The 27,890-nt window shown below is 41.7% G+C and overlaps 1 protein-coding gene across 14 annotated transcripts in view; it reads right to left on the bottom strand.

The window, feature by feature from the left end:
• The window catches only part of macf1a (microtubule actin crosslinking factor 1a), a 319,162-nt gene that overhangs the window by 126,702 nt on the left and 164,570 nt on the right, over nucleotides 1-27,890 (bottom strand). For 12 of the 14 annotated variants that reach the window (XM_057828763.1, XM_057828754.1, XM_057828757.1 and 9 more), the window contains 21 exons: nucleotides 26,389-26,543; nucleotides 24,002-24,128; nucleotides 21,743-21,926; nucleotides 21,507-21,667; nucleotides 21,095-21,273; nucleotides 20,694-21,026; nucleotides 18,709-18,868; nucleotides 18,552-18,635; nucleotides 18,201-18,308; nucleotides 18,024-18,122; nucleotides 16,108-16,230; nucleotides 15,878-15,969; nucleotides 15,678-15,813; nucleotides 7,299-13,049; nucleotides 7,067-7,222; nucleotides 6,729-6,944; nucleotides 6,451-6,597; nucleotides 6,093-6,359; nucleotides 1,992-2,147; nucleotides 1,679-1,912; nucleotides 1,436-1,591 (listed from right to left, as the gene is read on the bottom strand). In XM_057828763.1, coding sequence (XP_057684746.1) covers nucleotides 1,436-1,591; nucleotides 1,679-1,912; nucleotides 1,992-2,147; nucleotides 6,093-6,359; nucleotides 6,451-6,597; nucleotides 6,729-6,944; nucleotides 7,067-7,222; nucleotides 7,299-13,049; nucleotides 15,678-15,813; nucleotides 15,878-15,969; nucleotides 16,108-16,230; nucleotides 18,024-18,122; nucleotides 18,201-18,308; nucleotides 18,552-18,635; nucleotides 18,709-18,868; nucleotides 20,694-21,026; nucleotides 21,095-21,273; nucleotides 21,507-21,667; nucleotides 21,743-21,926; nucleotides 24,002-24,128; nucleotides 26,389-26,543 — 9,024 coding nt within the window. The remainder of the gene's footprint in view (nucleotides 1-1,435; nucleotides 1,592-1,678; nucleotides 1,913-1,991; nucleotides 2,148-6,092; nucleotides 6,360-6,450; nucleotides 6,598-6,728; nucleotides 6,945-7,066; nucleotides 7,223-7,298; nucleotides 13,050-15,677; nucleotides 15,814-15,877; nucleotides 15,970-16,107; nucleotides 16,231-18,023; nucleotides 18,123-18,200; nucleotides 18,309-18,551; nucleotides 18,636-18,708; nucleotides 18,869-20,693; nucleotides 21,027-21,094; nucleotides 21,274-21,506; nucleotides 21,668-21,742; nucleotides 21,927-24,001; nucleotides 24,129-26,388; nucleotides 26,544-27,890) is intronic. The other 2 variants (XM_057828761.1, XM_057828762.1) reach the window with 1 other exon arrangement.

The following is a 27,890-nucleotide window of genomic DNA, read 5'->3' as shown; positions in this document are numbered from 1 at the left end:
TGTCTTTAAGTGTAAATTCTTTGTTCTTTTTTATTCCCGAATTATGTGTCATCATCTCCTGTTCGATATAGGAATAAAACAACCTGTAACTAGGATATCGATCGACTGTTTTCCTTCAATACTTAATTACAAATGCATACACAAACATATATTAGCTGAAACAACTTACAGCCTTATGTGGGCCAAACCAGAGCGCAGGTATCCTTTATCCAGTCAGACGTCGTCTGCTTCTCAACCATATAAGGAGATAGTCCAGCCAGACCAGCGCTGCCACAAGATGGTAGCGTATCCTCCATCATTTAAAAAAATACAATACTTTTGGACTTTTCGGATAGTTGATTTGGGGTACTTAAAGGGATCCACGGAGCGAAATACTTCTTAAAAGATAAATGTTATTATGAGTTAAAATAATTTGATATTGAAATCCCTCTTGATATTTTCGTTCTTATACAATTTGTAAAATTACTTTAACTAATAGGTCGCCATTGTTGTTGACATCACAGGGCGGTGATGTCACATGGTTAGGCTACCGGGCTTCCAAAGTATGACTTTAGTGACATAAACACGTCATCTGTTCAACCCTTTCAATTTGAACCCGAGGGGAACATTAATGAGCATGACAGCACTGTTGATACTTCACAAAACGAGCGGCAACGGCAAAATGACCAGGAAAGACGGGATGAGACAAGATAAGAGTTGGGGGGGGGGGGGGGGGGGGGGCGGTGTTCTGCCAAAATGTGCTACACCGGCTTTCAGCTTGTTTTGTTGAATACAGACAGAACATACTGAAGATGCCTTAAGAAAATACCTCAAAGTAGTATTATCAAATACGGCTGGTTTAAATATGCTACGTGTCTAATGTGGTCGACAGATCAACAATCTGCTTTAAAGCTACCACAAGAAAACACAATGCTTAAAAGTATAAGAGGGAAACATACGCAAAAAGTATTTTGAGGCAATGAAATGGTAATAAAAGACTTAACAAAAACACAAATAGTAAGTACTCACCACTTTTAACCAATGTGAGCATGTGTTGGACGTCTCGCCCATAGAAAACCAAGGCAAGCAACAAAGGAATCGGGTGTTTGTCTAGTGACAGTGACAAACTACGTCATCATCCCGAGCGTCCATTGCACGCATAAAACATGGCGCCCTCCGTAGGTCAAAACATGTACTAAATGTTAGATTTTTAAATCAATGGCAATATTTTATGTGTTTCTAATAACATATTTTAGTAAAAGAGAACAATTGTGGCTTATAAGAGCCAATTAGTCTTAAAGTCCTAGGTTCCCTTTAATCGGTTGATTCCGACTTATGCGGAAATTTGGGTTACGTCGCCAGCACAGGAACGGAACTCGTTAGTAACCCGGGGACTACCTGTATATCCATTTTTACCCTCTGCAATAATGTGAGTTGATGTCGAAAAGGTACAGACCTGCAACTCCCCCGTGTGGGATGCGACGGCAGCATCAGGCTGTGAGGAGGACAGGTCGGTGACATCCTGAGCTTTTGATTGCTGAGGTGTAGTCAAATCCTTCAGCAAAGAGTCCATCTGGTCCTGAGTCTGCTGCAGCTGCTCACAGGCTTTAGCCTGACGTAAATAAAAAATATATAATATAAATTTAATAACGTATCAGTAGATTTGCCATATGATATTCATCAATGAACATTAGCTCACCCTCTGTGTGTTGTGCTGAAGCGTGGCGCTGATGGTTTTGTCCACCTCTGACACAGACGTGTTAGCTGCCTCCCTCAAGGCGTCATACTGCTCCTTCATCCGCTCTAGCGCCACCTCCAAGTTCTTTCGCTCTTCCGCGCTCAAACTTTCCCTTCGTTCAGCCAGTAAGTCCTCCACTGAGCGAATAGCTTCAGACACGTCATCCGCTTTGGCCCGGAGGTCCTTCTGTACTTCCTGGAAAAAGACCGCTAAAATGAAAATACTGTTCTTGCAGGATAAAAGAGCTCAAGGAGGTCTACTTTATATTTCGTACCTTTAACTTCTTCTGTTTGTCCTGCAGGGCGCTCATGTCGCTCGATTCCTTTACTGAATCCACTTTCTGATTGGCCAAAACGGCACTGGCTCCTGCTAACCAGGCGCTGAGACCTTCCAGTTTTTGAGAACATTCTGCTTTCTGCTGCTGAACCACCTGAAGATATGGAGGACCACCAGACAGAAACATCACCGTATGAGCACATTTCATAATAATAAATATTAACTCTACTGTTGTGCTAAATTATGAGCATATATTGTGTCCAGATACACACACGCAATCACACAAAAATTACACAAACTATAAAAAATAGTAAAATATTTTTATTGTTTAAGAGAAAAAAAAACAGTGTAAGGAAGCTGTTAACACGGTGACGTGAGCGGCTCCCATCGTCATCTGCAAGAGCAAGGCAAACATGTTAATAACGCGTGTAGCATGACACATGCTCAGTGAACGAAAACTTCACATGTGAAAGGAAAGCAGTGCAAATGTTAAGGAGCATATGACACGCAGGGTACAAAAGACGACTTCATTTTCTGTTTAGTTCCTCATATTGTTGCTGGCAAGGGGAAGCAGGGCATTTAAAGAAATGATCAAATGATGGACCAAAAAATGGCATGTTGGGTCATGTGTGTCTCTAAAACAGAGTCATTTATGCTTAAACAAACCCCAATAAGTTTTTTTTTGGTTGTTGTTACAAGAAGGGAATTTCTACAGTTGTGTTAAATTATTCAACCCCAGGGTTTCCCCTATACATTAATTATTGTGGCGCACCGCCACACCAAAATAAAAGCCGCCACGCCGTGCAAAAGAGATGTTTGGGGGGGAAAAAAATAAATAATTTAAGGCCGCTTCAAACTAGCAACAGCCTAGTGTGAAGTGTTCAGCGGCAACCTATTCACTGTGTATTGTAATGTCTGTAGCTATGCGAGGCCCCCTTAAGAGACGATCGGAGTAGGAGCTGTGACGTAGAGGGAAGCAAGATTGCGCTCGCATGTCACGGAAGTCTGCTGTTATTTTGTTATTGTTTTTCATTATTATTGTTGCCACAATAAAGTGGGTAAGCCAATACAGACTCCTCTCCTTCTTCCCCCCATCCGGGGCATTACAGTATTTTGGATCGGACTTTTCGGCGAAAGTAAGTAGTAGACGGCCGTCTTGGACGGAACGGCAAGTTTGAATGAAATTGCGCAGAGAGGCGGAGAGATCGCCGCCGCGCTAATATCAACAACGCGTCAATGGCAGAGGGGCAGGCGTACTTATTATGTCTGCTACCAGGCTGTTTCGGCGGTATATGCAATCACGGCTGACGAAACCTTGATAAATGCGCTCTTTTTATCAAAGTTTCCCGAGCTCGGGGACACTCGAAAAATGACTCTCATACTTCTCCTTGCTGAGCTGATTGGCATCTCAATGTGCGTTTGTGCGGAGATATAGATCACGAACAACAACAAAAAACACAACAAAAAAATATTCACCTTCTCACCGAAACTAGTAAATCTCTTTAAACGGCAATTAGAATTTCCCCCTACTCCTTGAAATAGATCCATTACAAGGGCGTAGGTTTGGTCTCAATATTGGTAGGGACGATATAACAGCATAACCTCCATGTACACTTTTTGCTGGTGACGGACATTACCGAAATAAGACCCAACAGATTGGGTGAAAGGGGGTCAGGGCTACATTTCTCACCACCAATTTGAACCTAATTAAGTGATAGGCTAAATGATCAATGCAAAAATAAATCTGTATTGACGTACCAACTTTCACACTGCAAATTTAGAACGTTTTAATACGATGATTTTTCTGAATAATTTTCTCCATCTTGTTTTGAGTGTTAAAGACCAGTTAACAGATTAATGGGTCAGATTATTCAATTTACTTTAGGTAAACATTGCCATTTGTTCTTATTAAGCCCATATATCTAAAGGTTGGTCCTTTTCCACCAAAATCAAGGGGAAAAATGCTTTCAAATAATGTTTTGGACAATATCACTTGTTGAATTAAGAACATTCCTGACGAAAAAATAAGCTTTTGTAAGTCATACTATTGCTACAAGAAAAAAAGTCGTATTATTACGTAGGGTAATGTAACTGTAATCAGCTTCACATTTTACGTACATGAACCGTAGCTGAGAGCTACGACATTAGCCTGGCTCATGAAATATTTAAAATAGATCTTTGTTATGGTTCTTTTGGGGAAACAAAATGTGGAAAAAAAAAAAAAAGTCATTATATGACGGAATTTTGCCGTGGCATGACATGGTGAGGCAGTCCGACTCCGATGCAATCCACCACAGCAGCTTAAAAAAATCCCAGGGGAAACACTGAACCCCCACAGTAGGTAAGTGTTTTTGCAAGTTTGACATTTATTTTTTCATCTTGTTTGTAATCATATTAAATAATTACATGTCAAATAGACAAATACAACTGAAATAACAAAAATATTTTTGGGAATATTCCAATTTATCTTTCTGTGATTACTTCACTGAAAAAAAATAATTCAAGCCCTTAGGTATGTATAACTTTAGTTCTTAGTACAACCTTTGCAACAATAACATCCTTTAGACGAGAAGCATAGTTTGACACAAATTTCTTACAATGATCCACAGGTATCTTTGCCCATTCCTCATGGGCAAAGCCCTCCAGTTCATTAACATTTTTCAGGCTTGAGTGCTGCAACTGCCTTCTTCAAGTCCCACCAGAGATTTTCAATGGGATTTAAGTCTGGTGATTGCGATGGCCACACCAGAATCTTCCAGCACTTCTTTTGCTACCAAGATGTGGTAGATGTTGAGGTATGCTTAGGATCATTGGCCTGTTGGAAGGTCCAACCTCACCCAAGCCTCAGCTTTGTCAATGATTGCATGACATTTTCGTCCAAGATCTCCTGGTATAGATCTGAATTCATAATACCTTGTACATGCTGAAGATTCCCTGTACCTGAAGAAGCAAAACAACCCCAGCGCATGACTGACCCCCCACCATGCTTCAAAGTAGGCAGGGTGTTCTTTTCTTTATAGGCAGCATTCTTTCTCCTCCACACATACCGTTGATCCATTGGCCCAAAAAGATCCACTTTGGTCTCACCACTCCAGAGAACAGTATCCCAAAACCTTTGTGGTTTGTCCACAAGGTTTTGGCAGATTTCTTGTGCTTTGCAGTCAGCAGGGGGGCCGCCTGGGAGTTCTTGCATGGAAGCCATCATTTCGCAGTGTGAGTCTTATTGTCTGGGATGAAACCTGAATACCTTCCTATGACATGTCCTGTCATAGTTCCTCAGCTGTCACTCAGGGATTTTTCTCCACCTTACACTTCAGGTATCGCACAGCAGTTGCCGACAGTAACCTCTTTGTACCACACCTAGGTAGTGTTTCCACTGTGTCTTTAGCTTTAAACTTGTGAACTATGCTCCCAATTGTGTCTCTTGAAATTTTTGGTCCTTTTGCTATCTTTTTATATCCATATCCTTGCTTATGAAATGAAATGACCTCCTCTTCGAACATTTTTGACCATTCCTTGGACTTCACCATGTTGTAAAGATGTCATTAACTGCCAAGAAGAGCCATGTGTCACAGTCCTTTTAAATCTGCTTAATTGCTGCTCATTAGAGTTCTGTTCACATCTACAGATGTTTTCATCAGCTGTTTGACAACACATGACGGAAACCTATGTTCTTAAGAGTGATGGACTTGGGTGTTGAATAATTTTGTCAATGAGGTAATCACAGGAAGGCCATTAATTGGAATATTCCCAAAAATATTTTTGTTATTTCAGTTGTATTTGTCTATTTGACATGTCATTATTTGATGTGATTATAAACAAGATGAAAAATGAATGTCAACTTGCAAAAACACCTATCCACTGTTGGGGTTGAATAATTTTGAACAGAAATGGTTTTCTCAGGGTTCACCAACATCCTCTTACACTAAAAAAACATTCAAAGATTCTAAACGGTCACGAAGTGTGAATGGGTATAGACTATTTCACCTGCCACCCTAATGACAAGAAAACACTTTCAAAAATGGATGATTGTTTATGAATGTGTAAAAAGCAGCTGTTTTCAATTAGTAAGAAAGAACTCCGTAATTGATTTCCAAACCTCTATCTCCTTCAATTTCTCTTCGACATCAACCCTCATTTCCTTCAAGTGCCGCCGTTCCTTCTCGCGCTCCTGTTGGGCGGTAGCTTGCGCTTGGGCCTGTCCCACTGCGCTGTGGAAGGCCCTCTGCAGTTGCTGAAGCTGCCCCAGGAGGCGCCTGCTCTGCTGTGGTAGCAGATCCTGTGCCCGCTCCGAGATAAAAACCTGGACGTTCAAAGCCACTTCGGCTACGTCGCCAGAGCGAGACGTCAGGCTCGACTGAAGCTCCTTTGGAGAGTAGGCGTCACAGAGGAATTAAAAATACATGTACACACTATATTTAGGTAACACAACAGCATTGAGATTTTAAAAAACATGCCTCAGAAAGACGCAACTGATGTGATGGTTGAGCTTCCTTCTCAGTATTTTCATTTTCTTCATTCACAAGTGCCTCTGTCGCTTTCAACCAAGACAGAAGAGCCTCCACTCGTCCACTGAGAGATTTCAGCTCGGCATCAACAGCCTCCTAAGAATTAGTAAGAACGTTCAATTTTCAACAATTGCATACACAATACAAATTATTTACAGACAAGAGGCAATTAAAGAACTAGTTCAAGAATTTTGGATAGCTATTTCTTGGCCCTCAGACACCTTTACCTTGTGAGAATCTCTGTGGTCTCGCAGGCTTCTCATGATATCGTCCGAAAGTGATCTAGCTGCTTGATAGGCTCGTGCCAAACTCCGCTGGTCCTTTTCCAGAGCAACAAGGAGCTGTGAAGGAAGATCTTTCGAGTGTGACACCAAATGCTGTTGGGCAGCTTTCACTTCTGCAGAGATCTCAGATTCCAGATCTCGCAGCTCCACATCCAGATCCTAGCAACAAGATTCAGGTCAACAAATTATCAGTCTATGTAAAGCTAAGAGAGAAAATTGGCCAATCTACTATTGACTGGTGTTAGTCTGAAAAGAATACAAATCGCAGAAAATCCAATAACCTGTGTCTGCCTGATGATGTCATCCAAGGCGATGAGGCTGCGTCCAACCGACTGCTGCTGTTGCTGTTTAAGTCTGACTTCCATGTGTCTGACCATGGAGACCAGTGCTATGATCCTCTGGTCGTGCTCGAGGCACTCTTGGCGTACTAAGGATGACTTTAGGAAAATTTTTAAAATGAATACATGGCTGCAGATTTAGAATAAGTAATCATATTATTAATTTCTGACATACCTTGCCAGAAGTAGACAGTACTCTTTCATCCACTTCTGCTCTTTGACTGTCAGAACCTGGAATTGACCTCAGAATTCCATCTGATCCGTAGTCAGAGAATTCTTCTGTGGAGAGTGCATCTTCTGGAGACTTAACATCAAGACCTTTTATCGTTGTAGTTTCACGTGGATCCTTCTCTTCAGCTTGTTTAGTGGAAGCCTCAGATTGAACCTTAGGTTGAACATGTGGATGGCACGCAGAATTCATCTTCTCTGAAGGTTTTTCAACAAGAGCGGAAGGGATTGGTTCCTTGCTGTAAGAACTGAACTCCTTGGAGTAAGAATTTGGTTCCGCTGGTGGACTTGAACTAGTTGTAGAGGTTTGGATAACCTCAGTGTCTCTACTTGTAGATGGACTATCAGGTGAGCTATTTGAATCAACTTTGACTGTCTTTTTGCCGTTTCCTGTTGTGGACTGAGAACCTTCCTTTTGATGGCTCTGACAATCATCAGGTTGGGCTAGCAAACTCTTGGGCTTCTTACGTCTTTTCATTTCCACATGCTTGATGGCTGGAGGCTCCTCCTTATTAGTGTTCTCATTTAAAGAAATACCTGCATTTACTTTCACAACTGACAGTTGGGGGTTTTCCTCTTCAACTCTCTTTGGTCTTATTTGACCACTCTCAAGAGTTCCTACAATGTCTGCTGTCTCTCTCTTCCTGACTTCCTCAACCTCCTCCTTATCACTTACTCCCACCTCAAAAACCTCCTTAAGATGTTTCTCTCTGGTTTTCAGCTTCATGGCCGTCTTCTGCTTGTCCGTAATACTCAACTTTGTATTCACATTCTGACTTAAAGCATTGAATTCAGCTGCTACTTCAGTGTGTGATTCAAGTTTGTCCCCTTGAAGAGGCCCAACCATTTTGCCATGACTAGGTGTTGTTAATTCTTCCTCTGAGACTTTTGCTTTCTTTTTACTCCTCTTCTTTTTCTTGGTTTTGCTTTCTTTGACCAAATCCTCCTCCAAAGGCAGTTCCTGCTGTTCCGTGGCAACAGGAGCCTTGGTTTCAAAACTTGAAATCTTTCTTTCCGCATTCTTACCCTCTTCTACATCCTCCATCCTATGTTCATTGTCACTTGGTTTCACGTGTTCTCTATCTCTGTCATATGGGTGTTCAATTCTGGAATCATTTGGAAGAATGACTTGGTCTGGCGCCAATGTACTGCTTTCATTATTGGCTTTAGACGCAAACATTTCAGCTTTCCCACTTGAACTCTCCCTGTTCTCTTTCTGGTTCTCAACATCGCTGTTATGTGCTTGAATTGATTCTCCTGTTAAACATTCAGATGGACATACTCTTTGTCCAGCTGTGCTAATCTCACTTATCTGTGAGTTGTCTGCTGCCATTGGTTTAAAAGCCATATTTGCCTTAATCTGCTGAACTTTATCCTCCAACTGGGATTCTTGCTGCTCAGTTGCAAAGGAAGCCTCGAGTTGAATGCTCAAAGTAGTTTCTCTTCTACATTTCTCATCCTTTGGTTTTACGTGTTCTTTAACTTTGTCAACCACAACCACTGCTGTTGTGAAATCTCTCACTAGACCATCGACATCCTTGATCAAAGTGCTGCTTTCTTCACTAGATCTGGACTGCAACTTCTCAGGTTGATCTTGTGACTCTTCTCTGCCCTCTTTCTCATCACTTTTGTGAATACCGGAGTCACATTTCTGAATAGATTCTGTAACTACACAATCAGCTCTGCTTTCGTTTTGTACAAGTGTGCTCTGTTGTTTCTCCTGTATTTGTTCTACTGAGGTTCGTTTTGGAATTATCTCTCCACTGCCAATCTGTTGAACAATCTCCTTTACAGTTTTTTCTTGCTGCTCTACGACAGGAGGTTGGTCTGTTTCCAACTTCAAAATCTGTCTTTCCCAATTGTTCTTCATGACAACATCCTCCATCCTCTTCTCCTCGTAACATGGTTTGACCTTCTCTTTCTCCTTATCAGGTGTTCTGGAGTCAGTTAGCAGACCATCAATTTCTGGGACTGATGTACTTCTTTCATCATTGGATTTACATAGCAACATTTCAGGTATCACAGCTGATTTTGCCCTAACTTCTTCTTTGACACCGCTGTCTAAACCTGTGTCATGTGCTTGAATTGATTGTGCAACCAAAGATTCGGGTCCTTTTTGTTCATCTGTGCTCATCTGCAATTCATCTACAATCTTTGGTTTTAACGTCTCTGATGTAGCGATCTGTGGGACAGCACTTTCTATTGCTTGCTGTATTCTCTTCCCAACATCCGCAGCAAAGTTACTCAAAAGGTCTATAGAGTGGTCTGGATCCAAAGACGTCTCTACTTCATTTGTAATATCACTGGATTCTGCATAGGTCGAAGGTTCTATATAACCCCATGAAGGCACATCAGGGCTAATTGTGCTCTCTGTGCTTTGTGACAAGGAGACAGCCGGTGAAGTATCATCAGCAATTTTTATCGCCGAAGGAGTCAATCTTTCCACAATTTCCGAAGCCATGTTACTAGAAATCAGACATGAATCAACTGCGTCACTGAGATTCAACACTCGCTGTCCAGCTCCTGGATTAACTAAACCACCTTTCATAAATTGGTTTGTGGCAATGTCTAAAACCATAGCCTCTGAGACTAAACCCTTTTTAGAAGCTTCAGGTAGAGTAAGCTTTTCTCCAGTGTTGATATCAACGATGCCACCACTGTCCGCCTGGCTTTGGAGTAGTCTCAGAGCTGGAATTGGGTCAACTTGTTTTGCAGCTAAAGCTTCAGGAAGGGTCATGAAGGTTTTTGTCTGTTTGTTCACAATCCCCTTAAAAGGTTTCACTTCTAAAAATCGCTTGCCTGTCTCAATGTCAATCTTACCCTTTCTTACAAGATCTGAGTAGGGCACAATAAGTGCGGTTTGTGGATCAAGCACCCCCTGTGTTGCTGCATTAGAAGCCATGGCTTCACGTGCAACCTTTTCGTTCAGAAGACCCCTTGCAACGGCCTCACTCAATGCGATTTTGGATTCCGAGTGGGGGTCAAAAATTGCCCCAGTTGATGCTTGTAAAGCTGCAAACTTCATGTTTGAGGAGGTGCTTGTTTGCTGGTAAGCCAGCTCGAGCTCCTCCAAGGCAGGTGCGAGGGATCGGTCCACCAGACCTCTGTCTACAGCATCAGACACTGGCAGCCGCATCCCGGATGCATGATGGATTATCCCGCCCTCGGCCACCTGTCTCTGCAACACCTGATATGCATCTTGGGGGTTTATTAAGCGCTTCTCAATGGCCTGGTCCAGAGGAACAGGGCGCTCAGTCTCTGGGTCAATAACACCTTCCACCTGCAGCTGTAAAATGGCTTTAGTAAGAGCTACTTCAGAATCGCTCACTTTTCCTTTGTAGGCCTTCTCGAGTGCAACTAGTTCTTCTCTTTGATCTTCCTCTATCAGTCCAAGGTTTGATGCCAAAGTGACTGAGACTTTTTTATCTCTGCGGAGGTCTACAATACCTCCAGAGACCACCTGTGCTTCGAGCATTCGAGCAGCAGTGTTGGCATCTATCAAACCAGCTTGAGCTGCTTCTTTCACTCCACATATCTTACTTTTCTCCACATCCATGATCCCGGCAATTGTTTTATCCGACTTTAGAACACTCCACATCAGATCCTCATCCAGTAAACATTCCTGCATGACGTCATCTATGCTCAGTGACTCACCACTTCTAGCGTCAAGAAAACCCCCAAACAATCCTACGGAAGCCATTAATTTGACCGCCGTATGGCCTGGAAGAATGCCCTGAGCGACAGCTTCATCCGGGAGCAACTTTTCTCCATCTTCCGTCATGAAACCTCCCTGAGAGAGTTCGAGGACCAACTTTGACAATTCTGCATCATCTTCACCCAATGTAGAATCAGGTATACCAATAACAGGTTTGGCAAGCTTTAAGACTTCCTGATCGAGCTTCTCACATTCAACCTTGTCACTTTTCCTTAAATATTTTGAATTGGAATCTTTGTTTTTTGAATCCTTCAAAAGGGTATCATTGTTTTCTGACTCTACTGCTGTCTGGAGAACTTTGGATTCAGCGACCATTTCTTCCTCTGTGTCTTTTTTAGATGGATCCTTAAGACTTTTGAACTTTACGGTTGAAATTTCCTGACCAGATCTTTCTTTTTCGCTGCTTTTAACTGCAACAATTTCTGATGGCCAGTCTAAATGAACGCTAACATTTGGAGAGGATTCTGGTTTAGCTTCATTATGATCTTGTTGTCCTTTTGTGCATGTGGAATCAACTATTTGGTTTTGTAATACACTATTGGTATAAGTTCCAACTTCTGGCTTTAATTGTCCGTCTGTAATCGGTTTTGCCATCGAACATAAGCGAGGCATGTCTCCATTTTTTGACCGTATTCCGTTAACCAACTCCAGTAACTCAGGTTCTAAAAGCACTACACGTTTCCCTGAGTGTGCATCCACATAGCTGTGAGTCATGAGGTGAAAGAGCAGCCTGTGTTCCGCTTGCTGGTTGGAATCCATCCCAACATTTGCTGAACCATCCCATGCGAGGCTGGCTGGAATGGAAGCAGGAGGTGAAGAAATTGAACCCCAACTGAAACGGTTCAGAGACGGTGCGCCTGAAGCGTTCATGTTAGTGAAAACATCTGGAAAATGGATTTCTTTGAGAATATGGACTGCATTGGGCTCCAGGACTTCCTCGATGGGCAGTAGCTGGAGAGTTTCCGATTTGTACATTGCTCCAACAGCGTGTCGCTGCCTGAGGATTTTTCGTGCCAACTCCCCTGAGATAACTCCCTGCTGAAGAGCCTCGGCGATGGACAGAACCTCACCAGATTCAGGCCAGAGTACTCCCATGAATGCCCAAAGGGACTCAAGGACCAGCAGAGCCATTCGGGAGGAAAGAAGGTCCCTATCAATACTCTCCTCCAAATCCAAACGATCTCTAGTTACTGGGTCGAGGATCCCACCATTCTTCAGCTGTCGCGCAAACAGAGAACAGGCAAAATCCTGGTCCATGAGTCCGTGACGAACCGCTTCGTGTACGGTCAGCCGATGTCCAGATCTGGGGTCCACAATCCCGCCGGCATATAACTGAGCTTCCAGAAGCCGCTTGGCCACTTGTCGATCGATTAGTCCTTCCTCAATGGCGCGGAAGATGCCAACTTTTCTGCCAGAGGAGAGGCAGACGCTTCCTCCGGGTTGTTGCTTAACAGGAAGCAGTGGGAGACCTGTTTCGTCGTCTGGGACACAGCGTCGAATCAGCTCAGGAAGGTTCACTTTCTCAGCTGTGTTTGGATCTATCAGCTTCCTGTTTTGAAGCCTGAACTCAAGCTTAGCCTGAAGGCTCTCGGACGATAAGAGCTTTAAGTCTTCTTCTCGCATTAGAAGCTCAAGAATATGAAGTCCTGCCTCCTCTTGAATAAGCCCAGACTCCACAACTGCAGTAAATGCGTGCACATCCAATTGCTGGCCACCAGTTGCGGTTTCCACCTGGAGCCAAGTGTTTTCCAGTTCGGAGAGGGACTGCCAAGTGTGAGCGTCTATCACACCACCAGAAAGACTTTCATCCAGGGAGAGGCCGATGGGGGCATCAGGCGTGAGAAGACCCCCCGTCGCTATGAGCTGGGCTTCAAGCAGAATTCGACCAGTGTCCTGGTCAATCAGGCCTCGTTGAGCAGCCTGGAAAACCGGAAAGGTTTCCACACTGCCCAGGTCAATCACGCCGGCGATGCAAAGTGTGGTCTACAAAAAGGGAGAAAAAAAATGTATTATAGTACCAGTATTTCTATTTTAAGAGAAGAGATATAAGATATTTCACAGGGTTTGTATAGAAATCTAGGTTTCTACTAATAAAATAAGCACATGAACGAAAAAGAGCACATTATTTTAACATAACTTTAAGCAACATAATAGAACAAGCGAGCCATACTTACCAAGTGGTAGAAATTTTCGTTTAACGGGCAGACGGCGACGCAGCGTGAGAAGCTGATGTTAGCGTTGTGCATGCCACACTTCATCCCGACTCGTAAATAATACTTTTTTTTTTTTTGTTATAATACTGGACACCCTAACGATAAATTGATGTTGACGTCCACAAGGATCCTTTGTGGTGGCTCGCTGTTAGTGGTGGTTGTCAAGCAAAAAATGCTGGTTGAAAAGTGTCACACTGTTAGACCGTCGCATTAGAACAAACGAAACAAAATCAGACACACACAAACACTCATGTGATCTGGACACAACATGCTCATGGTGAGGTTGTTTTGTTTTTGCATAGCTGGCCTCTGGTGCACACAAACACAACAGCAAAGCAACATAACTATATATTTTTGTCTCATTGTATTCATATTGTTAAATAATATCACCTTAATGGGAAATAGTAAGTTGACACTGTCGGGGTGGGAACTTCTGGGTACCTCACAATACGATACGATTTGCGACATAAGGCTCACGATAATGATGATCTCACGATATGGCGATACAACAGTTAATGATACGTGAGCCAGGAAATTGTACAACTAATAAACAGGAAAAGTAACCTCTTTTCATTCTTCTGCTGTAAATTGGAACGTGTTTAACACTAGTAAATGTTCAATCAATTTGAAGTGTTGGAGTGATGGCAGCTCGTTCATTTGCTGCCATCACTCCCACTTCAAATGGATTGGACGTCTGTAACGGCAGCCAATGCCAGGCAATGAGTTAATTTTTTAGCATTTAACGTCATTTTTGGTTGATATTCAGTCACTTCCTTTTCCTTTTAGGGCATTTACAGGTCACATCCTGTTGATTTTCTGTTACTGAAAATGAAGTAACTCAGGAATGTCCACAAGTGAATAGGAAGTGACTTAAAATCCTCAGGAAGTAACCTGTAATGCCCTAAAATGAGCAGATAATAACCTGTAAATGCCCACAAGACTGGCTGTGAATGCTCTGGGTTCAGTCCCATTGACGGCGCTAGACGTGCAATCCAGTCAAAATGAAGTGGATGTCTACCACTGTCAATGGCAGCCAGTGGGACGCCAAGACGCTATTCCAATGGAAGATTTTGGGAGCAACCTATTGGTTCCTTTAGTATTTTTTTTTTAAACTCTGACACCTTTTTAAAACGATATATTGATTATTGCTGGCAGCATATCGATAACCTTGCAGGCTGAAAGTATCGCGATATAGCACCTTTTCGGTATACAGTGGAACCCCTACTTATGAAAGTCTCCACATATGGAAATTTCAGGTTACGACATGCCTCAACAGGAAAATATTGCCGCTTGTTAGGAAAGAGATTTCAAAATATGAAAGGCAAAAATTCAGTACGCAGGGTTTCCCCTACACATCAAAGATTATGGCGTACCACCACAGCAAAATAAAAGCCGCCACGCCTTGCAAATGAGATGTTTTGGGGGTTTTTGAGGCCTTTTCAAACTAGCGGCAGCCTAGTGTGAAGGGTTCAGCGACAACCTATTCATTGTGTATTGTAATGTCCGTAACTAAGCGCGTCCCCCCTTTAGAGACGATGGGACTGGGGAGCTGTGACGTTGGGGGAAGTGGGTAAGAAGAATTGGAGAACGAGTTAGATAGCAAGAGATAGCAGTCGTTTATCATTTTTGTTTATTATTGTTGCCACAATAAAGTGGGTGAGCCAATACCGACTCCTCTCTTTCTTCCCCCCATCCGGGACAATACAGTATTTTGGATCGGACTTTTCAGCAAAAGTGAGTGGTGGACGGCCGTCTTGGACGGAACGGCAAGTTTGAATGAATTTGCGCCGAGAGTCGGGGCCCAAAATAAAGCCTTGCTCTATTTTCAGAACGCCCTGGCGCTAACGTCAACAACGCATCCAATAGCGGGCAGCCGTGCTTATATCTGTGCAATCAGGATAGGAGGATAGAAGGATATATACAATCACTGCTGATGAAACCTTGATAAATGCACTTTTTTCCAAGTTTCGCGAGTTCTGGGACACATGAAAATTGACTCACATACCTCTCCTTGCTAAGCTAAATGGTACCTCGATGTGTGTTTGTCCTTGATTTTAAAAAATGGTTATATCGTCTTAAATCAACCAAACAATGGTTCCTAAATTGGATGACTCTTCAGTTAAGGCACTAGAAAATGGACGCTGCTGGAATGCATTTGGTACATATGAAGGCCTAGAGTTGTTAATGACTTCAGCAGCCTGGCAGATGTTGGGATTTGATGAGAATGGCAAAATGAATTCATTAAATGAGGGTGTTGGTGGAGTAAATGACACGAGTGCAGGCCTTGGTGAGATAAATAACAACCATTTGTACACACACACTGTGAACACGCCACATGCGCACACACATTGATCGGCTTGTGAGTGATTTGGAGACTTAAGATGACATTTCTGCCCACCTTTCTCTCCTCCTCCTTGGCCAGTTGCTTTTCCAACTGCTGCATTTGCTGCGTGGAGGCCTCGCACATGTTCTGGTAGGTGGTCGTCAGCCGGTCCAGCTGCGCCTCCACATCGGCGCGTTCATCCGGGGACAGCCTGCAGAAGCCGCGGTTAGACAGTGGACGCCGTATGCGTGGAGGTTTTGCGCGTAGGGACTTACTTGGCGGCTTGTTTGGAGAGAAGGAAGACCTGCGTGCTCCTGATGGCTTCGGCCACGTCATCTTTCTTGGCCGCCAGTTGTTCACTGATGGCCTGTAAGGGCGTGAAAATGAGAGAATTTATGAAATATAACCAGGAGGAGGATGTTGTTTGCTTGACTGATGATTCTGTGTAGCAATTTTTTTTTGTAAATGACGACTGTTGCGTTAATCAAATAAAAATGCAGTTTACCTGTTGCGCAGCGAGTGAGGACTCAGCGTTGGGGCCGCCGCTCCGTCCCTGGAGGCCTCCGATCCAAGCCAGCAAATCTGACACTTGGCCTACTCTTGCTTGCTTCTCTTCCTCCACCTCTTTCTGCGTACATAGGTAAATTTTGACAATATTTTAGTGCTGCAACGATGAATCGATTACTTCTATTCGAAAAAAGCTTCGAATCAAATTTTGCTGCTTCGAGTATTTATTCAATTAGAGTGGCGTTGTAATTGTTTCTTTTGAAAGTGTTTGCATTTAGTTTTATTGATTTGGGTGGATACACTGTCCTCTAGTGGCAACAGCGAATATGACAGCACCTTTAATATGGATTATGCTGCTCCCTGTTAAGACCAACATAAGGTACCTTTGCTTTGAGCCGTTTTTTGATGCATTCGTAATTTAGTTTCTAGGTATATTTAGCCGTTTTTTTGTGGGAATATGTGGTTGAACACTGTAAAAAAAAAAAAGTTAGCATTTTATAGCATTTAAGCTAGCAGACTTTTGCAATGCAAATTAGTAGAGCTGGGAATCTTTGGGAACCTAACGATTCGATTACGATTCAGAGGCTACGATTCGATTATAAATCGATTATTGATGACCCCCCCCCCCCCCCCCCCCCCCCATTACCTGGTAATGTTTTGTACATTAGTTACAAAAATTGTTAAAAAAAAAAAAAAAAAAAGCCTCGCAGACTTAAATAAACTACTATTTCAGTATCAAGTTTACAGTTAAAAACAATAAATAATATACTCAAATCCCCATTCTGTATCAGCAGCTTTAAACTACATTCAATTAATTTAATGTTGTCAATCAACCGTTAAAGTTGTTAAAATTGCTCCTGTTATTCCATAATTTCCCTTTTGTCTACTTACGACATGTGAAAGTTTTAAAACTATTTTAAAGATAGATTCAAGTCAATATTTTACCGATTTAGGAGTATTTTGGATAAAAAGTTAATTAGGTTCGCTTGGAAGGTTCGCTACAACAGCCTTGCAGGGAAGTGTACTGCTTTAAGATGGCGGCCGTTTACTAACGCCCCGCATCTAGCTTTCTCTACATGTGCTGCTATCGCCACCGTGTCAATTTACATCTAGTCCTATATAAATAGGATATCTACCTTAACATTATGTATTGTGGACGTACTTTGTAGCAGCTTTCGGCAGCAGTCAGGTATGTTGTTGTTGTTTTTTTTATCTCGCGGCATGAGTTGAGCTAGAGCTGTGAGTTGAGCATTGGCATTACCCGAGGTGCCGGGTAGTGACAAGCATGATGTTTAGCTACTCTCACTCCGTTCCTCATTGTGTCCTGAAGACCGCGCGGCGCGCTGAGTGTGTTTTACTTCCGCTTTACTTGACATATTTCAATAATCGGAATTTGGATGTTTGTGAATCGTTCTCGAATCTTCCACGGCCGAATCGCGAATAATCTAAGAATCGGAAATTTCGCACACCTCTACAAATTAGCCAATTGTTCTCTTCTTGTACTTAGCGCCTCATTCGATTTTTTTAATACCGTTTGAGGCTAAGTTTAGGAAATTTATTTTTAAATGAAAGTGGAATACTGCTTAGTTTGAGGAAACACTTGGAAATTTTATTTTGTATTCTTATTTAATGCTCTTTTGAAAGTGCAATCTTAGCAAACTTTATTTTACATCTCCTAAAATTTATTCTTGAATGTTCCTAATAAGATTACCCGATTATTCGAACTAACTAGTAGATAGATTAATCGACTACTAAAATAACCGATAGCTGCAGCTCTACAATATTAATTTTGTCCCAGTACATAACCATATATTGTAATTTTCCATTATAATTTAATTGATTTCTAAAAGGGAATATTCTTTCAAAACTATAAAAATGAACTGAATTTCTTAAAAAATTGTATTGTTTTGTCACCTCTTCCTCTTCCAGTCTCCTGAGGGCATCGCTGATGTATTTGACGTGCTGCGTTGTCAGCGTGACCAAAGCTGTGTAGCGTGTGCGCAGGTCCATAAACTGGAAATGATAAAACACATTGGGTTCTATGTACAATATTCATATCCAAACACACATTTGAGATGAATGTGGTCGGACCTCCTGAGTGATGGCATCAGAGGAAGAGTGCATTCTCCTCCTCTTCACCAACGACTTGTGCGTGGACTCCACGAAGGCTCGGAAGGTCATTAGCTGAAGTTCGTAGTCCTGCCAGCACATAATTGTCAGAATGGATCTGGTTTCGTGTTCATTTAAACATTTTTTGGTGAATAAAATCTCATCAACAGAAGTAGTACATTTGACATTAAGCACTTTGAACATAAAACACTAAACTATGAGAACGTATTGCAGATACTTTGTTACATTAAAAATATAGATGGGTTTTTTTCATGTATTGTCATAAAAAGTCAAACACAATTTAACTGTACTTAGTAGTTCTTTTGCAGTTACCTTGACCGAAGTGCAGTATTGCTTGGAGTGAGTCTGACATTCATCTAGTTTGGTCTGGTTGTCTTCAATTTCAGCGACTAAAGCCTGAAATCATTTTGAAATCACATTAAAATTGTTGTTTTTAAGTAAAATATTGCCATGATAAGCAAAGACTAACCGTTTGCTGCGCCAGTTGCTCAGAGAGCGCTTTGCTGTCGGTGCTCCCGGCTGGCGTGTTCTCCTGCCGTTGCGTGGTCTCTTGGATCCACTTCATAAGCTCCGAGTGACCGTCCCTGTACTGCTGCAGAACTGAACCGATACCTTCAAGCTCTGCTCGCCTGTGCCCACAGAATAATTTTGATTAACAGCGAAATGAATCAGTTATCTTGTCATATTAACATCCACGCGGGGCATTTCTCAGTTTTCGTTCTGTTGTCCTGACTTCGACCGGGGACTTTCTTAATCATCCTAGCGACACTTGCTTTGTTAAAAATGACTGGCAAAACATTAAGCTTCCATTTCTGGTGTTTTTTTTTCTCCATTTTTTTTTTTTTAAATTGTCGCTACTTGTGTTTAGAAACTTGACTTCAGGCACACTAGTTTCTTTCCCTACCCAGCAGCGGGTGCAACTGAGCCCCTCCACCATCACAAAGCACTCATAGGCAGACACACTTTGAGCTTACCATTATTGAAAGACCAGCAGCCGCCACTGGTATAGTGATACATCATATAATGATACAGGTAGTCCCCGGGTTACAAAGGAGTTCCATTCCTAAACCAAATTTCCATGTAAATCGGAATTAACCATTTAAGTACCCCTAAACCTAAAAAAAGCTATCCAAAAACATGTATTATAAATCATTGTCCTATCCTTGCCAAGACGCTGGACCTAAGTCCTAGCTAGACAGCGAGCTAAGCTCCGAAATAACAATGTCAGACAACTATGTGGTTTTCTGACTTTATTCAGCTGCTCATGACATCAACACTTGCAGAATGAAACTAAAGTAAAAATGAAATTAAATCAGCTTACTCTTTAATAACAGCAATTCAAATCTGCGTTTATAACTAGATGCTGATTGAAGGGAATAGCATCCTTTCCAATATTTACTGTTTGACTGTTTGTGTTACTTTAACACACCCAATATAAAATAAATAGCGTTTAAAAAGTTTTAAGAAAAAGCAAGAAGAATATATTTGATATTGTGAGTAGTTGGACTTGGAGTGATTGGAATTTGCAGTGACAAGACAACTGGCAGATAAGGCCATAACAGATACAGGATGCCTGCTGACTACAGAAGCCCAACGCGAGCGTCATGCAGCTGACTGACCGAGACTGACGCCGACGTAGCGAGACAAGCAATATATGGCCAAGATATCTACAAGCCCACGTCTGGACCACCAAATCCTACGATCAAAACTTCTGGTAACCAACATTGAACAGTCCAGAATAATGAAAGGACATCCTCTCCTCCCACAAGGAACATCTGATAACAGAGGAACCCGCGAGTAAGAAGTGAACACTCAGCACTCAACTGGCCTGGGGATGGCAAAATCCTCAACGCTTGTTGCCCTGACAACAGTAATGCACGAATCCTTCTGTCCAATCCACAACAGATAATAATCCTAAACAACGCCCAAACACACCCTACTTCCGGACCACAGCCCGCCTCACCAGAGCGTTCAAAAGACTGAATTCTTTGGCTGGCCCAGTCTTTGCTCAGGAACATTTTTGTGTACTTGTTGTTTGTCGACCCTGGAGCCAGCATTCCTTCACGTCTGGGTCTATTTGCTGTTTTGCCTTGTTGTCTGATTACTTAGAATAAATTGTCAACTTGTGTTTCAAAGTCTTTTTCCATCTTTCAAATGGAGTCAGAACAAAGGGTTAAAAATAAAGTGAACACTCGGAGTTTGGCTTTTTGGCCGGGTTGTCGGATTCCGTCGGCCGGTGATATATATATATATATATTTTTTCTTTATTAACCTGACTGGAGACAAAACGAGGGACAAGACTCTGGCGTCGTAAAGTCGAAATCATGTATGTCGGGTACCTCATAATTTGGAACTACCTGTCTTTTGTCCCAAATCTACATTGAACCCCTTTTATATTGCATCTTTGTATACAGTAGTTTTGTCTGAATTTGAATTTATTCGGTCTCCACTCACCGGGTTTCCATCTGCTTCTTAACACCGTTCCACCGCTCTTCTGCCTGATTGGCTCGTTCCTGGTAGCGCTCCAGCTCCGTGCTTCGGTCCGGATGGAGGACGGCGAGACTCGCCGCCGCGTCCTTGGCCCCGATGACGTCGGACTGCAGGGACTGAAAGAAGCCCTCTTGCTCTGACAGCTCGGACTGCCAGACCCCTAATTGATCTCTGAGGCTTTGAATGGCCGCCGTGTCCGCGGGAAGGACGTCCTCCTCGCTGAGCCTGCTCTCGTACTTCCTGACCTGACTTTCAGCATCCTCCAGAGAGCGCATCAGAACGTCCACTGTTTTTAATCTGGACAAAATACTCATGTTAACAAATTGAACCCCCGGCAAGTTAGCATTCAATTCCAGTGCACTGACTTTTGCAGGAAGACAGACGAGAGGTGGTGCAGCTTGTCCATCTTCTCCACGGTTTGGTTAAGTTCTGAACGTAGCGCCGGGACGCCCGAGGACGTGGGCTTGTCCTCCAAGAAGGCCACGCAGCGCCGGGACACGCTGCCTAAACTGGAGCGGACCTCATCTAGCTCAGACTTGAGATTCTGGAAAGAAAATTAAATAACTCATTGATTGCCACTTAAGTTGGTAGACATCCAACACATTTTGGACTGGGAGGGGCGAATGAACATTCGTTCATTCGCCCCTCCCAGTCTAGCGGCGTGAATGGCACTGAAACATGAGCATTCACCGCTAGTCCTCCCAGTTTATATGAATTGGACGTCTAATGTTGTCATTGGGATGTTAGGGAAGTAATGCACATTTTTTTTGTACTGACCTCCTGCTCAGCTATCCTGAGCGCATTGTCCGTGCTGTCGTCCGAAAGCCGAGCGGGCGTCTGAATGGCGCCAATCAATCTCTTCTCTGCCTCATTGAGACGCAAACTGACGTTTTGCAGCTCCGACAAGTACGAGCGAGACTCCGACTCGTCTTTCTCCGCTAGAACAAAAATAACCCATTGAGCGCCACCGAGCGCCCGAAGGAGCGCCCGTTCGTCTCGAAGCACGCTCTCACCGCTCTCCATGTTGAGCAACAAATCCTGGCAGTGCTGCCGGGCTTGACGGACTTCCGTCTCCAGCTCGCGTCGCTCCGCCGGCGTGAACAGTGAACTTTCTTTGCTGTCGGTCAGGAAGTCGGACAGATGGGAGTCTAAGTTGTCCAGGGTTTGCTGGCGCTCCGAAGGCGACTGGTTGCGGATCTGAGTACAAACGAGATTGAGATGAGGCAAAGCGAGTTTATTTACATTAATTGATGTTTGCAGGGTTACTACAGGTAGGGTTAGGGTTAGGTTAGGGTTAATCTCATTTAATGCTTTTTAATGCCACTTTAAACTAATGGCGTACCGCACGCAGGTTATTTTTAGACCGTGACGTCGCATCGTAAAGCGGAAGTAAAGCCGAAGTGGGACATTATAGACCTTTCAAAAACGAACATGCCAATCACGCATTGCTTTTTTGGAACTTGTAGAAACGACTCTAGACATTATGACACATGAAGGATGTTTTCTTCATACGTTTTCGGAAACCAAAAACTCTGGAGGAAAAAATGTGAAGACCGAATCAACTTGCGCGGACTTTAACACCAGCTCGGCGAATCCATTCACGTTTCATATGCAGTAAACATTATGTTGGGTTGGCATGGTCTTTCAAAGGGTGATGAGGTTAGCCATTTTTATATTTTTAACTTATTTTTTTAGCGTAACGTTGTGCCGTACTGCCTCTGTCTGACAATGAATGACCTGAAAAGAATTACAATGGTATCTGACTGCCACGGTTACCGTTTCTGTTATATATATATATATTTATATATATATATATATATATATAAACAACTTTAGTAAGGGGGAAGTGTAAATAAATTATAGGATTAAGATCTGTTATCAATGAAAAAATGAAAAGTGTTCGTTGGCTGTCACTGAGTAGCATTTGCGATCGCTACACAAAGCTAACTAAATTACCCCCAAGAACGGTCAGAGACGTAGGACAACCAGAGGATATATAAGAAAGACAGGGCTGATGGTAAAGGATAGCTTGTTGAAACAGGAGAATGTCATTGTCAGTCGCGTCGATAAAAAAGCTAAAGCTATGCTTAGGTCGGCTAGTTTTTTTCGTCTTTTTCAGCCTTCGACACTCAAGCCATCTCTTTAACTGAATATTTTTATGTTCTTCCATATCTTTGCTAGTGAATTTGCCACCAGGGACATCATGTTCGGAGAGAATTGGTTGGTTTAGCTCTGTAAACATCTCCTTCGTACACGATTTCCATTCATTTCCTATTAGGGACAAACGGTGGCTTGTCTCTACTTAGCAACAGTAGCTAATGTCATGAACATTAATGAACGGAAGTGACATGTTGCTTGCAGTACGCCATTTAATGCCTATACCCGACTGCAGATAGTTTCACACACACAAATTGTAAGTAGTTATCCAATTATGACTTTAACCGATAACCAATATCCCAATATTGTTCAAGTACAAAAATCCGATACAGATATATGCTATTGTGCATGTAGGACCAGGAGTGCAAATAAATAAATAAATAAATACACAATTTGAAAAAATAAAGTGTTATTAAAATGCTTCTATTTCAATATTTATTAGAATTTATATTTATTTATTTATTTCAATTTATATTTATTTATTTCAACATTTATTTATTCCATTATATATTTATTTAAATTTTTATTTATTTTATTCAATTTGTATTTCCATTTTTATTCATTTATTCGAACATTTATTTCAATTTTTTTTATTTATTTAAGTTTTTATTTCCATTTTTATTTATTTATTCAAATATATATTTATTTGATTGTTTTATTAATTATTATTACTAATGGTCAGTGGGCAATAAGTGTAATTGCTGTGCTAAGATGTGACCAGCACTTGAACAAAGGGAGAAGGCTTCGACATTCACTTTGAAGGCAACATGCATAATAGCCCAAAACTGATGCCGATATTATCCAATATCATCTTCCAATGCTTTTATTGGCCGATATTATCAGCGACCCGATAATATCAGAGATCTCCAATATATTATGTAAAAAAACTGTTTTTTGTTTTGTTTTTTTTAACCATGAAGCTAAGATATTTTCAAGGCCTCAGACATTTAGTTGAATGCATTTTAAGGCCTGAATTTTGACAAAATCCATTTAATGACTTTAACTGATTTTTAATGACCCACATAAACCCTGATTTTTATGTAAAAAGGTCTGTTACAATGATCTAATCTACTAAAACTGAACGCTTGGAAGTAACTTTGATTGTTTGTACTTACCGTGTCCAGGTTCCATTCGGAGACGGCCCGGAGGTCTTTGACAAGGTAGTGCCAAGAAACGACACTCTTCATATTGACGTGCAGCTGGTGCCACAAGGACATCACCTGTTGGTACAACTGCTCCGTCCTGCAAGCAGATGGCATTCTTACAATACGAATGTGGTGAAAATCAGAAGTGTGCCCTGAAATACCGCACTAAATGCGCAACATAGTATAAGGCGCACCTTCAATAAAAGGCCTATTTTATTTATTTGTTTTTAAAATTGATTAATAAATTAGTTGCCAATGACTTGATAATCGATTTTTGCCGGCAGCTATACGCAGTCTTGTTTGGGTCCTTGTTTGTGTGTAATTTGAGGCTGCGCACGCACGCTACTGATTAGAGCTAGAGAGAGCGAGTTCACTGCTACACTCAGGTGGGGTTGCTTAATCAAACATATTATGAAGTGTCAAGAGTTACATTGTCTTTTGTGTTGTTAGATCCAGTGAGCCTCTGTCAGAGGTGAGTAAATGTCGCCAATTGTATTGTTTGCATTCTTTGTTGATAAGAAGTTACTACTTAGCACACAGCGCTAAGGTTGTTAGCGATTATGCTAATCAGTGTCTTAAGTGTCTCTTTGTATTGTGTTTTGGAAAAGCATAGTAGCACTTGAGTTACTGTTAAATAGTAAAGTTGTCTCATTTCTTTTTAGAAAAAAAAAACAATGTGAAAGAAACCACATTCATGTAACAGTTTATAGAGTGTCCTTTCAACACAAACTCCCATTCAAACTGTAAATTGTCATACAAGAGTGTGCTTTGAAATTGGATTTGGATTGTATTTATGAACAACTGTTTAAGAAAACTGATTCATTACAGTCTGCCTTGTCCTTACTCGATTTTGTTGTTTATTTTGTTTAAAGAAAATAAATAAGTCATTGGCATAATTTATATCAGCGATTTGCCCACAAGAAAAAATGTCAATCAGCAGCACTTTTTTTTTTATTTGAATGAAAAAGACAGGACGTGGTCTACTCCACATCTTTTTTTTAGTAAAATCTCATGAGATGAGACTTAACGAAAGTTACAAGGAAAACAATCTTGAATGGAAACGCGCTTATATTGTGATAGTTTTTTAAATCACTTTTACTCTGCAAAAAAAATAAATAAAAATGGAATGGATGTGCAGCTGATATTGATAGTCTACCATTCAATCTAACATTAGAATTTATGATAGACGAATAATATTTTGTGACATAAATTGAATAGGTTTTATTCGTTTTAGACAAATAAGTATTATACAGAGTGAGGCAGAGCAACTTGCTTATTTAAATTTGGCGCCCTGAAGCGATGGTTGCTCTGAGGATGGTAGGGATGGACTCATTTGAGAGGGTGGGGCTTAAAGTTTGGTTCTTAACATGCATTTTGTGTTTATTTTTCAGGAACCCCAATGAGCAACATGGTGTGGACGAAGTTGGAACGCGTTTTTGCTGTCGAGGCATTTTTTTTCAAGCTGTCGCTCAATCGTTGCAATGCAACGTGCATTCTGTAGACATTTCAATATTCCCCCCCGTTCCACACCCATCCGGTTCAGTGTTGGCAGACACGTATCTGCTCCTGGGTTGTCTGTTCGTACTGCGAGACGAATCCTCGATGAAGAATTGAAATTTCATCCTTACAAATTAGCTTTGGTGTAGGAACTTAATCCATGTGATTTTATTGCTCGTGAAAATGCATGTGAGGCACTTTTGGGCTTGCCTTACGACACGCTTATTTTATTCAGTGATGAGGCTTACTTCCATCTTTCTGTAAAACACGCACTATTGGAGTCCTGTAAACCACAGAGAACTTCATCAACGTCCTCTCCACGCACTACGTGTAACTGTTTGGTGTGCACTATCGCGAGTTGGCATATTTGGCCCATGATTTTTTTTTTTTTTTAAGAAAACGAACAGGCAGTCTCAGTGACATCTGACCGTTATGTCAACATTATCAATGAGTGTTTTTTGCCAACACTGAACCAGATGGGTGTGGAACGGGGGGAAATAAATGTCTACGGATTGCGATCATTGAGCGACCAGATGAAAAAAATGCCTCAACAGCAAAAGTGCGTTCCAACTTCGTCCACTCCATGTTGCTCATTGGGGTTCCTGAAAAATAAACACAAAATAAATAAAGCACATTAAGAACCAAACTTTAAGCCCCACCCTCTCAAATAAATCCATCCCCACCATTCACAGAGCAACCATCGCTTCAGGTCGCCAAATTTAAATAAGCAAATTGCTCTGCCCCACCCTGTATTTATTTCAAGTTTTTTAAGTGTTAGGATTCAGGCATTTTACCTCAAGAAACATTATCAACATCAACATTATTATTATCAAACATTTATCATTATTGTGACTACAAACCTGCTAGCAGCATCAATGGCCTCCTGGTTGGGCGGTGGCACAGTGAAGCAGACGGAGGGCACCATGGCCTCGTTGCCAGTGGGGCTTATCACCTTCCATTTGGTGCGCTGTCCGTTGTCCTCCAGCACGCACTCCTCGCCGCGGATTATCGTGATCTGCGACGTCAACGGGCGGAGGGGGGCCAGAATGGAGTTCGAGGGGGTAAATTAGTTGATAGTGAAAATGACAATGGAGGCGGGAAAGAGGAAACAAATGGAGATTATTGAGCATCCAGATGATTAAAAAAAAAATTGAGTATTAAAGTCAAATGTGTCAATGATGCAAAAAAAAGTCATGCAAAAATGAAAATCAAGGCAACCCAAAGCCAAATGTTGATGGATTGAATGAGTTTCATTGTAATGATAATAGAAAAGTGCACTCAGCAAGCCCATTCACAGCTTCACACTCGGGCCGTTCCGTACAAATATTGATAAGAGTCCATATGAGCATTGGGGTTTACCTAAGAAATACTCCCAAATTATGTTGCTGTTTTTAGTAAATTACTTTAAAATTGTTTAAAGGTCATAACAGCTGTTTAATAATAGGCACTGTACATTAACCTTATTGAATTTAAGCAAATGTTGGTATCAGCAACGGTATCAGTTTTAGTGAATGAGTCAACCCAGTAATCCTTTAACTCAGGGGTATCAAACTCTGATTGCTTTGCTTTGACACTGTGATACATGCTACATGGAGTTTTTGGATCGAACAGAGGTATGTAGGCGATAATATCTCGTTAAAATCATGGCGTCTTTAATTATGGTCTCTAATGCTCTCACCTCCATTTAGGGTTTTGCTGTTTAATTTTTTTTTTTTTTTTAATTGTCCTCCTGTTCCAAATTTTTTCTTCCCCCAGAAAATTGAGATTTTACGCTTTTCAATGATGTATCACACATGCGTATAGGACAATTTTGAAATTTGGCCAAATTGTTATGTTATGTGTGTCCTCATTTAGGAAATAAAAATATTTGATCACCCTTGAATGATGTTAAGCCAGCATGTGTGGTCATTTCTTTTGATGCTCTTGTGCGTCTCGGACTGCGAATTAGTGCGCAGGCGTGATACTTGAACGGGCTAAATGGACAAAAGCAGTCTCAACGGGCACGCCAGAAAAACAGACATGACAAAAAATCGGAATTGTGCATTAAGACCTGCAGTATGAACCTAGCTATAGTGTTGTTCTGGTCTGAATTAGATGATTTTTGTGCCATGTTTTGCCTAATATGGTCATGCAATAGGTCAGGGTTCACTAAATCTGGACCTTGGTGCCACTTTTCCTGTCGTGTTTTCCACGTCTCTCTCCCCTAACACACATGAATCAAATGATGATGTCATCAGCAACCTCTCCAGAAGCCTGATAATGATCCTGATTATTTTGATTCAGGTGTGTTGGAGGAGGGAGACATGGAAAACATGACAGGAAAAGTGGCACCGAGGTCTGGATTTAGTGAACCCTGCAATAG

Source organism: Corythoichthys intestinalis, chromosome 22 (assembly GCF_030265065.1).
Source record: "Corythoichthys intestinalis isolate RoL2023-P3 chromosome 22, ASM3026506v1, whole genome shotgun sequence".
In the NCBI taxonomy this organism is placed as follows: Eukaryota; Metazoa; Chordata; class Actinopteri; order Syngnathiformes; family Syngnathidae; genus Corythoichthys; species Corythoichthys intestinalis.
The sequence above is the reverse complement of the archived record's forward strand: the minus strand, read 5'-3'. Positions and strand labels throughout refer to the sequence as shown.